The 12,615-nt window shown below is 38.0% G+C and overlaps 1 protein-coding gene across 2 annotated transcripts; it reads left to right on the top strand.

Annotated features, from left to right (window-relative positions):
* Positions 1-798: 798 nt before the first annotated feature.
* On the top strand, positions 799-10,383 carry LOC112069135 (interferon-induced GTP-binding protein Mx3). Of its 2 annotated transcripts, XM_070438427.1 has the most exons (14): positions 799-936; positions 1,717-1,913; positions 5,337-5,471; positions 5,931-6,085; positions 6,261-6,399; positions 6,540-6,738; positions 6,837-6,915; positions 7,119-7,241; positions 7,408-7,540; positions 7,820-7,978; positions 8,658-8,734; positions 8,947-9,106; positions 9,369-9,436; positions 9,908-10,383. In XM_070438427.1, the coding sequence occupies exons 1-14, from the start codon at positions 932-934 to the stop codon at positions 10,142-10,144; spliced, it is 1,866 nt and encodes a 621-aa protein (XP_070294528.1). In that variant the 5' UTR covers positions 799-931; the 3' UTR covers positions 10,145-10,383. The 2 variants fall into 2 exon arrangements, with proteins under 2 accessions (XP_070294528.1, XP_070294527.1); XM_070438426.1 differs by lacking the exons at positions 799-936; positions 1,717-1,913; positions 9,908-10,383 and adding an exon at positions 2,691-3,067 and having other exon boundaries at positions 8,947-9,436.
* Positions 10,384-12,615: the final 2,232 nt, after the last annotated feature.

Genomic DNA, 12,615 nt, shown 5'->3' with positions numbered 1-12,615 from the left:
ATGTCAGTGAAGTAGCCATACAGTTTATGGATATCAATAAACGTCYGAGGGTTATAAAATGATCACTGTTTATATCGATTGCATTCTTCAAATGTTGCCAACTGAAACTCTTATGTAAAGCCTTTATTGTTGCTGAGATGATCAGAGACTGAATGTCTGATTGGCTCTTCCTATAGAGATAAAGTTATGTCCATTCACTGTTTGCTTTCTCCGCCAGGGATCTGAAAGGTTGAATTGACAGATTTTTGCCTTGATTTTCTTCCTCCTAATTAAGAAATTTGACTGAGAAGAGAATTTTTGGCCATTMTAAAACACTTCTGTTTTTTTTCTTATTTTGAGTATAATCCAATCCAAATCTATAAACCAATCTATAAATATCATACATTCTCGTTTAAAAAAAATGCTGACTTCATGACCAAAGTTATCCAATTTACACTTTTTTGTCAATTCTGGGACTCAAACGGATGTTTATGTCTTCTGACACTGGCCGTTTTCTCCCAGATTTTTGTTTTTTGCTTAATGCCCCGTTAAATTCAGTTTTTAAAAAGTATTTTGTTCTTGTAAACTTATTAGAGATCACTTTGGAAGTAGAAAACAGACAACACACATTTTTTCTAGGGGGGACAAACTTCTAAATATTGACCTGACACCCAAACTGCTTCAATTTGCAAGTTTGACCGCTGGTGTAAGTAGAATGTCATAGAATGCCACGGAGATTATTTTACAACTCAGAGGATATCYCCATCAGCAATCAGGAAAGAGAATGGGTGGTGTGCAAGCACTTTGGAACAATATCCAACTACTCTGAGGTTTATGGGTATTCAGGACAAAATACATGTGACTGAGCATATCATTTTCATAGAAGAGATTTCATCCAAGAGAACATAATCTTATGAACTCTTTTTGTTTCCTTGGAAATTCAATTTAAAAAATGAGGTGAGATTATTTTAAAACTAATCCAAACCACTTGTATGCTGCACTTTTTGAATACTTCTTGTGTACAATATTATATATTTTATATGATTCTGTTGATATAAATTCTAAGTTTAGGAACTGGGCATATACATAAATTACAACAGTAAACAGTCATAATCTAAATGTAAAATGTGCTTTGATGATATATTGTGTTGAGAGGGAAAGGATAATAAACAAGGAAATGATAAATAAGCAAATCATGAGGATGGGATCAGGGTGGTGTAACGTTATTGCAGGTTGTGATTTTGACATACTAGCTCTATTTGTAACTCCTTTAGGCACCGTAACAATGCACAGAAACACCGTATTGCTCACAACARTTGAAGATATTCTGAAAACTCTCATTTATAAAAAAAWWAATAATAATAATCTGCATGTGTAACTAAAATTTTTCACGCAATAATACGTCAGCTGAAATTTTGATTACCTGCATTTGGCAAAGGATTCAACCTTTAGTCCATGATAATTATTTATGCATGTATTAAGTAAACAGTGTGAAAGTGTAACTAACAGAACATGTTATAGTTCCTGTGTATGTTCCAATCAGTGGAAAATCTATTTAGCCATACATGGGTCATTTAAACGAATCATTCATCATTTCAATCAATCAATCGTATTTATAAAGCCCTTTTGACATCAACCGATGTCYCAAAGTGCTTATACAGAAACCCAGCTTAAAACCCCAAACAAGCAAGCAACGCAGATGTAGAAGCACATTTCATTGCTTTAATGCTTTTCCAGTGAACCAACAAGTGGGCTATTCCAGGACCAGATGGCCGGGCGGGTCAGGCCCTACATTGACTTAATAGACTACCTGAGAGCCATTGGAATAGATCAGGACCTTCCACTGCCAGCCATTGCTGTGGTGGGAGACCAGAGTTCAGGAAAGAGCTCTGTGCTTGAGGCCCTATCTGGAGTGGCACTGCCCAGAGGAAATGGTAAGATATTCTGTTGCATGGCGCCCAATGTTATATAGGCTATATACATATATGTTATATACTCTATATATATATATGTTATATAGGCTATATATATATGTTATATAGGCTATATATATATGTTATATAGACTATATATATATGTTATATAGGCTATATATATTATATGTTATTATGGATGATATATATATAATATATATGTTATATTATATGTATTATTATATAGGTTATATAGCTATATATATTATGTTATATAGGCTATATATATATGTTATATAGGCTATATATATATGTTATATAGGCTATTATATATGTTATATAGGTAGGATATATATGTTTATATAGGCTATATATATATGTTATATAGGCTATATATATATGTTATTATGGATGGATATATATATATATATATATGTTATATAGGCTATATAGCAATGCAGTTATCGGAATTCTTCCATTACTTGAGTGAATGTAAATTTTTTGGCCCATATTTCTTTGTTGTTGTTGGTCTATTTTGACAAAAAAAGCTTTGTTATAAATTAAACTAGATTATCCTTGTGACATTGTTACCTATAAGGATATACTATGACATTTGAAATACTTAATTTAATAAAACAACAAAGTTTTGAAAGTAGTTTTTATAATGGTGCGTTGACCTACTGGTGCSGTGCATTCAGCCCTCCTGGCTGCCCTGACAGTGGTTTGCTGTTGTCCCCACGTCAAATAGCAATTACACGCATGCACCTAACAGAGTTTCCACAAGACCTGAGACGGATCCAATGGCGGACTGGCTGTCGGGAGCACCGGGACATTTCCCGGTGGCCTGAGGGTCGTTTTGGCCTGCGGTGAATAGTCAACTTGACCAGCGATAATATAGCAAGCAGGAATGAGTTGACGGAGAATCCACGCATCAGGCGCGACTCTCGCTGCAGTGTTCCCGCACCAAAAATGACATCAGGTCTCTCCGCGACGCACATAGCAACCGTCTACGGTCTACCTGCCTCTCTACGGATAACAMTTTAGACAAGTCGCACGGCGAAATGGAAAGTCAGAAGAGGAAAGGTGGAGCAGAGAGGGAGAGAATATAAAAAAAGAGAAAGGCCCTTGCCACAGACGCTGCAAAATAAGCGACATGTTCGCCAGTAAGGGACCAGGTCAGTCAAAAACATTAGCTACACCACACACACTGACACCCAGCATGGCTAGCTAAGTAGCCTAGCTAATAATAGTGACACAACGGCCGGTAGACTAAACAGTTTGCACGTCTTACGTCTTCGTGGAGGAATTATATCATAGCAATGAGGGCAACATAGCGATCATAATATGACATTGAAGGCAATATGTTTCAACTAGTAAAAAAAAGTAAACATAGACTATGGACTTGCCAGCATTCGGTCATGACTCATGCCACATAAACTAGGGAAAGTGCACATATACACTGTACAGCGAAACAGGCTACAGTAACGTAACCATAATACATCCATGAACGTAACACAGTAGCCTGTGTGACACAGCACAGGCAATGACAAAGATCATTAGCGCCATTAGTACCAGCATTACAAGTTACAATAATATACAGCTCTGGGAAAAATTAAGAGGCCACTCCAAATTAAGAGACCACTCTTATTTTTTTTTTTAGAGCTGTATTAATGTAGCCTACTGATACACTAATGATAGTGAGTATGATTATAGAGTATTTTCTTTGCAAAGGTGGAGAAGGAAGCAGCAGCACCAGAGCTTCAGGTGGCAGAACTGTAGATGGTGGTCAGTTCAGAGTCAGACTCAGAGCAGGAACCTCCAGGTACAACTTCAGAGCACAAACCTAAACATGTAGGCTATGATTTTTAGATTAATATGTGCTTCATTTATGAGATTATCAGTAGGAATGTAATCGGATGGAGGCATACAATCGATGACTGCACAAGTAATACAAGTTTAAGTTGAGGTTATTTACAATGTTAATCTCATTCTGCAGAGCAAGAGAGAGAGAGAGAGAGAGAGAGAGAGACAGAGAGACAGAGAGACAGAGAGACAGAGACAATAGAAAGGGACAATGTATTCCACTCTAAAGATGGAACAAACAGAAAATGGCTGACCTACTATGAAGTAACTCCCTCCTTGTTCTGCTCAGTATGTCTTGCAATCGCAAAACCTTCAGCCAGTGATAGRGCATTTGTCAAAGGAGGCATGCAGGCCTGGAAACATGCCCATCAGAAAGTACAGGAACATGAGAGAAACAAGACCCATAGAGAAAGTGCAGAATACTTTTTTCCTCAGAGCCAGCAAAGCAGACATCCGTACCCTTCTGAGTGATAATGTCAGTTCAACGYYACCAGGTCAGAAAGAGGAGYCAGGTCACGGAACGTGTGATTGATGTAGTTAAAGTTATTGGTAAACGTGGGCTTAGCTACAGAGGACACAGACACYAAGCRGCATATAACTTGGAAAACATGGCCGACAATCATGGCACGTTTTTTGAGCTTATATTGTTACTAGTGGTAATTACTTCCTGGTTACTCTGAAGGAGCTCTGCTATGACTCTTCCTTTCACAGGCTGACAAGGGTGAAAGAACATTTTGCTGTGAGTTAAAACTTTTGTACAGAGGCATGTTTTGTGGATTTTCGTATTATACTTGCAGTTATGTAGCCAATGTTCAATTTCATTGACTCAGTGTTTAGATGTGTTTATTGTGTGCTGTTGGCTTTATGGACACCAGTGAGGAAACATTGTAATCTAAGTTTTTTTTGTAGAGGAGTGCTTTTTCGACTTTTCTATTATACTCACTTACATTGTTGTAGCTTATGTTCAAGTTCAGTGAATGTGTGTGAAGTTTTTTTAATACTTTTGATATGCTTGATGCTTGAATATAAAGATAATAATTTGAACATTTGAGCTAACTCTGTATATCTCCTTCTCTTTTTAAAAAGTGTAGGCTAATTGTTTTGTGTGTCTAGCCTTGTACATTTGTATGTGCTATGATTGGTGTATTCCTAGTGAGTTTTTAAAGGTGCACCCATAGCCAATAGCATACCTTGAAAACTCTGTGTTCAGAGAGGCTACTTGTTGGTCAGTCCCAAATGTTTGTATTTTGTAATGTGGATAACTTTCTTCCCAAATGAACATAGTGGCCAAATGTATAACTAGTTTGGTACCCGTTACATCAACAAATAGGGTTAGCCTACAAAATTAGCGGTCTGGTGGTTTGCTTGAACAGGATGGCCTGGGATGGAGTCAAATTCCCGGCCTATTATTATTATTGTTATTATTATGATTATTATTGTTATTATTATTATTGTTATTATTATTATTGTTATTATTATTATTATTGTTATTGTTTCAGTCTGCCGCTGCACAGATCAATGCTCACCAGAAAACCTTTTTGCATAGCGRTGGTTGTATTGTAATTTCATGTTKATTTCCAGGTATTGTCACRAGGTGTCCACTGGAACTCAGACTCTGTTATGTCAGCGGAGTGGCGTGGAAGGCTGTCATCTCATACAGAGACAAACGTATTAATATTGGTGACCCCTCAGAAGTCGCGGAACACGTTAAAGAAGGTTAGATTAAATGTTCATATTTGTATAATCTACTTAAAAACAGCATAAACTCTTGTAGAAACGATGTATTGCATAAAAAAAGGTTAGATTAAATGTTACTATTTGTGTAATCTATTTAAAGAATAGCATAAACTCTTGTAGAAACGATTTATTGCATTAAAAAGGTTAGATTAAATGTTACTATTTGTGTAATCTATTTAAAAAAATAGCATAAAATCTTGTAGAAATGATGTATTGCATATTTACATGCATTTTCTGATCATTTAGCCAGATCTTGAACATATGCAATGTGTTTAGTACATGTAAACAACATTTACATTGGTCTGTAGACGGCAGTAATTATGCTTTTTTTGTGGGTTTAAAAAAAATTGTCCCAGTTCGATAGTGCCTGTTCGTTTTGACTGGTCAATCCATTGAGGTTCTAGTGTACATCTATATTTCTTCAATTTGATTTAACAGCCCAGAACGAGTTAGCTGGAGAGGGAGTGGGGATATGTGATGAACGGATCAGTTTGAAGATCATGTCCTCTTCGGTGTGTGACCTCACTCTGATAGARTTACCTGGGATCGCCAGGGTACCTGTACAYGGACAACCAGAAGACATTGGAGCCCAAGTAAGTSTTGATTTTGATCACTTTTGGATTCTAGCCAATCTTTTCGATTCAAGTAGTGTGATCTCGGCATATTCATACAAAACATGTGTCACATTAAAACATTTAAAAAAAGTGACATTACCAAGATTGATTAAAACAAAACCACGCCAGTCATGCTCTTCTGGCTTTTCTCTAGATCAAACGTCTCATTCTGAAAATCTTATCAAAACAAAAAACCATTAACTTGGTGGTGGTGCCWTGCAATGTTGACATAGCAACAACAGAAGCTCTGAAAATGGCCAAAGAAGTGGATCCTGAAGGCACAAGAACTTTAGGTAAAGAAATCATATAACGTAGACTAAATAATAATAATAACATACTACAGGAAAGGTTTATTTGCACTGAAATGTCTTCAATGTGTTGTTGGTGTGCTCTAAGAGTAACGTTTTTTAATTTGTGTCTTTTTGTCTGACAGCCATTCTGACGAAACCAGACCTGATTGACAGGGGAACAGAGAAGGATGTGTTGGACATTGTTCGCAATAAAATCATCCCTCTCAATATGGGCTACGTTATTGTGAAATGTCGTGGTCAGAAACAAATTAATGACGGCGTCACCATAAACGATGCAATTGAGGAGGAGAGGGACTTCTTCGAAAATCACGACGAATTCAGGTGAACTGTTTACTTGTTTCTCGACCTCTTGACACTCAGTTACAATGTATGTTCTMCTACTATATCTTGTCTCTCTRTCTCTCTTTTTCAATGTATAGCTCCCTCCTGGATGAAGAAAGGGTAACCACCAAGTGCCTAGCCGCTAGACTCACCCAAACCCTGGTCAACCACATCCAAGTTAGGCCAACTTCTAATCATRTGTCCCCTTATGCATTCTAGTTAGGAATGGAGGTCGTTATTGGCTTAGGAGCACAGTGAGATAGAACACTTCCACATCCCATCCCTAGGGGGCAGTAGCAACCAGAATAGGTGCTTAAGGCTTCTTGAATGACAATAATGTTATATATCAGATGAAACCGTGTTTTTTTTTTGTCTTTCAGAAATCAATGCCACAGATGTCTGATCAGATAAAACAGCAGCTGTGYGTTTATCAGACGGAATTGACTAAGTATGAGGGTGGTCCTCCCGTGGATCCTGCAGAGAAGAGGAAGTACCTTATTGAGGTGAGTAACCACTTAAACCTATCAGCTGTCATCTTTAATATAAAGTTGTTTCAGTATGAATCAGGAACTGCTTCCTTTTCATATAAAATGAAAAGCTTGAGTCTGTAAAGCTGGTTTAAAAAAAACACATCACCGGCTATTTCCTGTGTTCTGTTTCCCCCCTCAGGTGATAAAACAGTTCAATTACAAGATCGATCAGCTGTGCAGAGGGGAGCTAAAAACCGATGAAAATCTATTCATTAACATGCAAAAAATATTTGCAAAATGGTTTGAAAAGCTTGGACAGTCCAAGGCAGGCTGTAAGTATACAATTTTAAATCGATAAACAMGTTATTGTCGGGATATTTGGCACAGGAATAACTGTTTTCACTTTATTTCKCAAATATTCATGGTTTGTACTTATACTATAAACAGATGTAATGCTGGTAACTGTGTAAGCATGCACCACCTCATAAATAAATTCAAATATGGTAATCAAAATACTTATTCACATAAGTAATGTAACACAATAGTTTTATGTCTCATGATWTAATTTATTTTACACTAAAATGATTTAACTTCCATTTCCCTCAATTTAGACCACAAAATGACCCAAGATGTGGTCAATGAATTTGACCAGAAGCACAGGGGAAGAGAACTTCCTGGTTTCAGTAACTACACTTTATTCGAAAGCGTTGTTCAAAACCTGGTGGGGGAACTGAAAAATCCAGCTATGGACACACTACAGAAAATCAAAGGTACTTTCACTTCATTTTTAACTGTACTGACTTTGTTTTTAATACAGTAATATTTGGCAAAAATGTTTCATCATGTCATAGCTTGAGGGACAGTGAGGGACAGTGAGGGACAGTGAGAGACAGTGAGGAACAGTGAGGGACAGTGAGAGACAGTGAGGGACAGTGAGAGACAGTGAGGGACAGTGAGGAACAGTGAGGGACAGTGAGGGACAGTGAGTGACCATTAGATAGAACACACACACATGCTATTCTTTGGATGTACATCATTACATTATTTACTTTTGATATATTTATTTTTTAACACACAAAACACTCAATTACCTCCACATGATACTGATCCTCACTCCGTGGTGGTGGGTTCGGGTGTAGGAGGTGAATGACACAACCGTCCAGAGACCCCCTGCTAGTCGAAGACAACAAACACTCCCATTCATGCTTTTCTTTTTCTTTCCATTTGTATGTCTTGTAATTGTAAATGTTTTGGATGCTTTGGAAATACATACTGCCTGAATGTCATGCCAATAAAGCAACTTTGAATTGAATAGTACCTTAGTGATCGAGGTAAGGGAATTGAATAGTACCTTAGTGATCGAGGTAAGAATTGAATAGTACCTTAGTGATCGAGGTAAGGGAAAACATTTTAAGTCGTTAACGTTATGCATCTGTATGTGTTTTTCAGATCTGGTACAGAAGCACTTTTCTGTTGTGTCCAGAAACTGCTTTGAGAATTATCCTTGCCTTCAGCGTTTTTCAATGGTAACGTAACGTACATTAACAGCTGTGGTATGATCTGTCACAATACACACTGCACATCCGTCTAAAAGCTGTTTTTTGTTTTGTTTTTTTACTCATTTTAATTTTGTGAATAGCGTTTCTACACCTATATTACGTGAAATGAGTTTTTTTACATCGTTTTTTATTTATTTTTAAATATACTACATCCTTACTCTTTGTTTTAATCTCCTCAGGCCAACATTGATGACATCCATAAACAGCAGTTAACCACTGTGATGGACAGGATCGAGGAGCAGTTTGAGATGGAGATGCATATGTACACACAGGATGAAATCTTTGCCCGAACACTGACGGCCAACACAGACGGCAACCCCAGGGAAACTGACTGCTCAGGTTATGACACCAGGAGCAAGTACCTGAACTCCTCAATTCATACTTTGAGGTACCAACATGAGACATTTACTGTTGTTCATATGGCAACTATTCATGCCTATGGTGTCCGTGATCTGAGAGGACAATGTCACTGCTCGTAGATCAGCTACTCACGTCTCGGTATTAAGACCAAATTAAGGACAGCATAATTGTTCGTAGAACAACTATTCATGTTGGGGGTTCATGAACATAAAAGGAATTTTGTAACAGACGGCAACCCCAGGGGAAACTGACTGCTCAGGTTATGACACCAGGAGCAAGTACCCTGAACTCCTCAATTCATACTTTGAGGTACAACGCAACACTAGTTCCAACATGGAGATCCAAAGTACAGTAGCTATGTCTCGATTAAAGAGCACAGGAGGAGTTGTGGCAGGAGGAAAATCATGCAGCACTCTCTAGCGCCAGTGAGGAGAAATTGTATTTTGAATGAAAAGATGATGTGGAGATGGTTGGGGCGGCAGCAGTACGAATCCCAGCGTGTTGTTAATCTAAAGCCAATCCCTTTAACTCTACTAACCGTAGTGGCTAACATAGCTGACTCCAAGTCGCTAACTAACCCCCACTAACTAACCCATAACAACTCGATCGCTTACTAGCTCTGATGTTCACACGCTAGCTTTGATGAAACCAATGTTTACATCTAATCGTTAGCCCTCACCCTGGACTCTCTCCCTCCCACCTCCCCTCTCCCTCTCTCCTCTCCCTCCCTCCCGCCTCTCCCTCCCGCCCTTCCTCTCCTCTCCCGTCTCACTCTCTCAGATCGTGGTGCAGCGACTGGCGGACCAGGTGCCCATGCTGATTCGTTACTTCATCCTGAAGGAGTCAGCCAGGATCCTGTCCAGTGAGATGTTGGGCCTGCTGAACAGAGAAGACTTGGACGAGATGCTGAAGGAGGAATCAGAGATTGGCCGGAAACGTGAAGCCTTGCGGGAAAAAGTGAAGCGTCTTGGACTGGCCAATAACAAGATCAGTAGCCTCTGGGATCAGAGTGATTGACATTGTGATGTAACCAACAAGGGCTGAATAATTGTCACACAATCATTTTTACATGCAATTAATCAACATACAGACTATTTTAAAAGATGGACATTTTAGTGTTGTCAAATTTGGGATTCAGAGCACTGAAAATGATATACCCATTGTCACAGACCACAGCTATACTCTCAAGAGCTCTGGCCTGTTATACTATCATCACATATCRGCAAAATATTAAATCTCAAAATTGACAAATGAAAGATGTTAAGACTGTTTTTTGATATTATTCAAARGGACAAATCGTCGCTGATGTACAGTAAGTAAACCTGGTATCTCCAAAACGTAAACTTTTCAGGAAATAGAAAAAAAACAGCCGTACCATTGATGATCACACAATCAACAACACTTCAGAAGCTATTTGAGTACATACTGTAAAGGGACTACTCTCAATTAATGTAAAAATATTGGGCAAAAATGGAGTTGCAGGGTTCTCTTTRGACAGCAACAAATGGAAATAAATGTTGTATCCCATCCTTTRCTAARTGTTCAAAAGGGGCATCAGCATTGAGAATAATGTTATAACASCATAATTTATACTTGATGCCCGTTAGCAAATAACAACGGTGAAAATGYACACCCTTGTCTGGTTCCTCTTTGCAACTGGAATGGTTTAGATGTATACATTAGTTACATCTGCTGTTTTGAGATATTTGTATATTAATTGTATTCAGTTGATTATAAAACAGACCTATTCCAGGGTGATTTTAAGYAACAGAGTAGACTCTAGCAGAGCCTAATAATGTTGGGTGAACTACAATGAAATAGCAATCGATTATTTAGTAAATTGGCTTTCGTTGTGGAAAAATAGTCTGGCTACTCTACCGTAGTTGTGATTTTTTGGGGGTGGGGATCTGAAATATCTCTCTCAAAACAGACAGAGGGCTGTGTGTATCAGGTAATATTCTCACGCTCTTGAAATGGTCTGGAATACATCAACATATACCATATATTGGTGGTGAGAATGTATTTTTTATCTATTTATATCAGTAACTTTGGGGTCAAAATMATTATTGCTTCTATGGATTGCATTCTTCAGATGTTTCAGGAAACTTTGAATGTACTGGTTGCCGACTCAGTCAACAAACGATGCTCTGATTGGCTCTTAATCATTTCAAAATGATTGACTTGTAACAGGGAACTAACTATAAGGGGTAATACCGGAGAGAGGCTGGGTTGATAGTATGATTTCTTGTTAATTTATTAGATTATGTGAATGTGTATATACACAAATTAGATGTTGCTTCCAAATGTATTGTTTCTATCAATTGAATTAAACACATAAATAGGCCATATMGTATATGTGTGACTAAGATACACAATGCCAATGTCCTACCAAATATGTAAAGTAGGAACAGTTTTGATGTATACTGATGATCAGTAAGTTCCAAATTCTAAATATGGCAGTATTGTAAGTACAGTTAATAGTTCTAAAATGGTGGGTATTTTTTGGGCGGTGCAGTGCAAAGAGAAAACAGATGTAGTTTTAATTGTATCGACAATACAAACAATTAAATAAACAGAGTAGCCTCCACCCGCTGGTTAAACGTAATCCATTAAAACACATTGTTCTCATTTATCCATCATAATACATTAAAAAACCAATATCATCAATTAATGATAGTATAGTGACTTGGAATTGTAGTGGAGAAAGACTTACACATACTAGTGCTAGAACAATCACAACTCACCAAAACTATGCTGGCCTTGCTGCTGCGAGACAGCTTTCAGTATCTTCTTACTCAAACAGTTGAATTCACTTATTAGGGAACTTAACCTAAACAAAGAGTGGAAGAGAGAGCGAAGAGAAGAGAAGAGAAAACAAGAGAAAGAGAGAAGAAAGAAAAGAAAGAGAGAGAAAGAAATCGGAGAGAGGACAGAGAGAGAGCGAGAAGACGACGAGAGTGAGAAGAGAGAGAGAAAGAAAGAGAGAGAAAAGAAAGAAAGAAAGAGAGAGAAAGAGAGGAAGAGCAAGATAGAATGACGAGAGGGAAAAGAGCAGAGGAGACAGCAGATGCAGAGAGAGAGGAGAGAGAGAAGAGACGACGACGAGAGGAGAGCAGAGAGAGAGAGAGAAAAGAAATTGAGAGCCAGAGGGAGAGAAGAGAGAGACCGAACAAGAAAAAAAAATGTAGAGAGGAAAGAAGAAGAGCAGAGAGAGAAAGAAAGAGAGGTAGAAAGAAGAAAGAAAGAGAGAGAGAAGAAAAGAAAGAAACGAGATAAGAGAGAAGAGAGAAGATGATCGAGAGACACCGGGAAAGAGAGAGAGAAAATGACAGAAGAGAATGAAAGAGAAGAGAATGAAAGACAGAGAAAATGAAAGAGACGAGAGAGAGAGATCCGAGAGAGAGAGAGCAGAGGGAGAGAGCAGAGAGGATAATTTCAATTGAAGACAGGAATCATATCTGTATAATGAATTTCGTTACATACAGTAA

The sequence above is a fragment of the Salvelinus sp. IW2-2015 genome, unplaced genomic scaffold (assembly GCF_002910315.2).
Source record: "Salvelinus sp. IW2-2015 unplaced genomic scaffold, ASM291031v2 Un_scaffold915, whole genome shotgun sequence".
In the NCBI taxonomy this organism is placed as follows: Eukaryota; Metazoa; Chordata; class Actinopteri; order Salmoniformes; family Salmonidae; genus Salvelinus; species Salvelinus sp. IW2-2015.
Note: the sequence above shows the minus strand (reverse complement) of the source record. Positions and strands in the feature narration are given on the sequence as shown.